The sequence below is a fragment of the Myotis davidii genome, unplaced genomic scaffold (assembly GCF_000327345.1).
Source record: "Myotis davidii unplaced genomic scaffold, ASM32734v1 scaffold937, whole genome shotgun sequence".
NCBI lineage: Eukaryota > Metazoa > Chordata > Mammalia > Chiroptera > Vespertilionidae > Myotis > Myotis davidii.
In genome coordinates this window covers 1867801-1869152 of record NW_006288252.1, presented here as the reverse complement: position 1 = coordinate 1869152, position 1352 = coordinate 1867801, and the positions used below count along the sequence as shown (strand labels likewise).

Here is a 1352-nt window from a genome sequence, read left to right as displayed (position 1 = left end):
TCCCGTGTTGTCCCGTGTTCATGGGGACACTTCAGTGGGCCCCAGGGCTCAAAGGCAAGCTGCAGGCCAGACCTGACTTATTTGGCTGTTGGGGTTCCAGGGCCCATTAAAACATTACTGATGGTTCTGGCCGGTTTGCTCAGTGGTTAGAGTGTCAGCTCCAGCACTGAAGGGGAGCAGCTTGATTTCCTGGTGGAGGGCACATACCTGGGTTGCAGATTCCATTCCTAGCCCTGGTCGGGGCGAGTGCAGGGTGCAACTGATTGATGTGTCTCTCCCACATCAATGTTCCTCTCTCTCCCTTCCTCCCTCTCTTTCTCTTGCTCTCTTCCTCCCTCTCCCCCCCCTCCCCCATCCCCTTCCATTCTCTAAAAAGCAATGGAAAAATTATCTTCAGGTGAGTATTAAAAATAATAGCCACTGAAGTGCTGAGCTAAGTATGACTTGAGGTCTGGGCAGGTGGCAGCCACCTGCTTCCCTGCTGTGGAGAGCAGAGGTTTCAGACTCATGCATCCCAAAGAGAAAGGCCCTGAGCCGCCCATGCCTGGTTCCTACCTGTCAGTCACTGCCTCTCCCCCGAGAGGGAGCAGGTGAGGGCACAGAGGTCTGGCCGGGTGGCAGTGTGAGGCCACGGGACGAGGTGCGTGAGCACTGACATCCCGTCCCCAGTGGGGTGCTGGTAGAAGCCCTCTGCTGCCACTCAGCCAAGTGCTAGAAGAGCGTTCCTTGGCTGTCACCCTGCAGAGGGCTGGTCCTCGCGCTCTTTGTCTGCTGTACTTCGGGGGGTGGCTAAAAGCCCGAGTTCTGTTGTCATTAACGAAGCGAGAGTGTATGCTTTTTCCTTTCCTGCTAATGTTTGTTAAAATGCTTTGTTTTGAAGCTGGAGATGAAATAGTGGACCTCACCTGTGAGTCTTTGGAGCCCGTGGTCGTCGACCTGACGCACAATGACTCTGTAGTGGTAAGCCTTGCACTGTTGTCGGGCCCTGGCAGCACGAGGTCTACAGGCCTTGGCAACCGGTTAGGTTTATGCGGAAGAGACTCAGTGATGTCCCAACATAGATGTTTCAGGGAAGTTGCTTGTGGCTTTGTTGCGTGTGGAGGGAAACCTGTGTGCCCCTGACCTTCCCTCAGTGGCACAAAAGCCCTTGGGGGCAAACTCCGAGGGGCCCTCTCTCCTTAGTCCCTGACTCTACTCTGCACCAGCTATGTGACCCCAAGTGAGTGACCGAGCCTCGTTCACTTCGTTCTTAGAGTGGGACATGTCGTCTGGAGCAGTAGGGTGTTGTGAGGACTAAGAGATGCTGGCCTTGAGTGCCTGGCACCTGGGGTGGTGCCCACAAATAACAGTGT

The 1352-nt window shown here is 55.0% G+C and overlaps 1 protein-coding gene across 4 annotated transcripts in view; it reads left to right on the top strand.

Annotated features, from left to right (window-relative positions):
• Window positions 1-1352, top strand: part of RNF4 (ring finger protein 4) — a 32594-nt gene that overhangs the window by 20379 nt on the left and 10863 nt on the right. For all 4 annotated transcript variants that reach the window (XM_006760126.2, XM_015561599.1, XM_006760124.2 and 1 more), the window contains exon 4: window positions 881-960. In XM_006760126.2, coding sequence (XP_006760189.1) covers window positions 881-960 — 80 coding nt within the window. The remainder of the gene's footprint in view (window positions 1-880; window positions 961-1352) is intronic.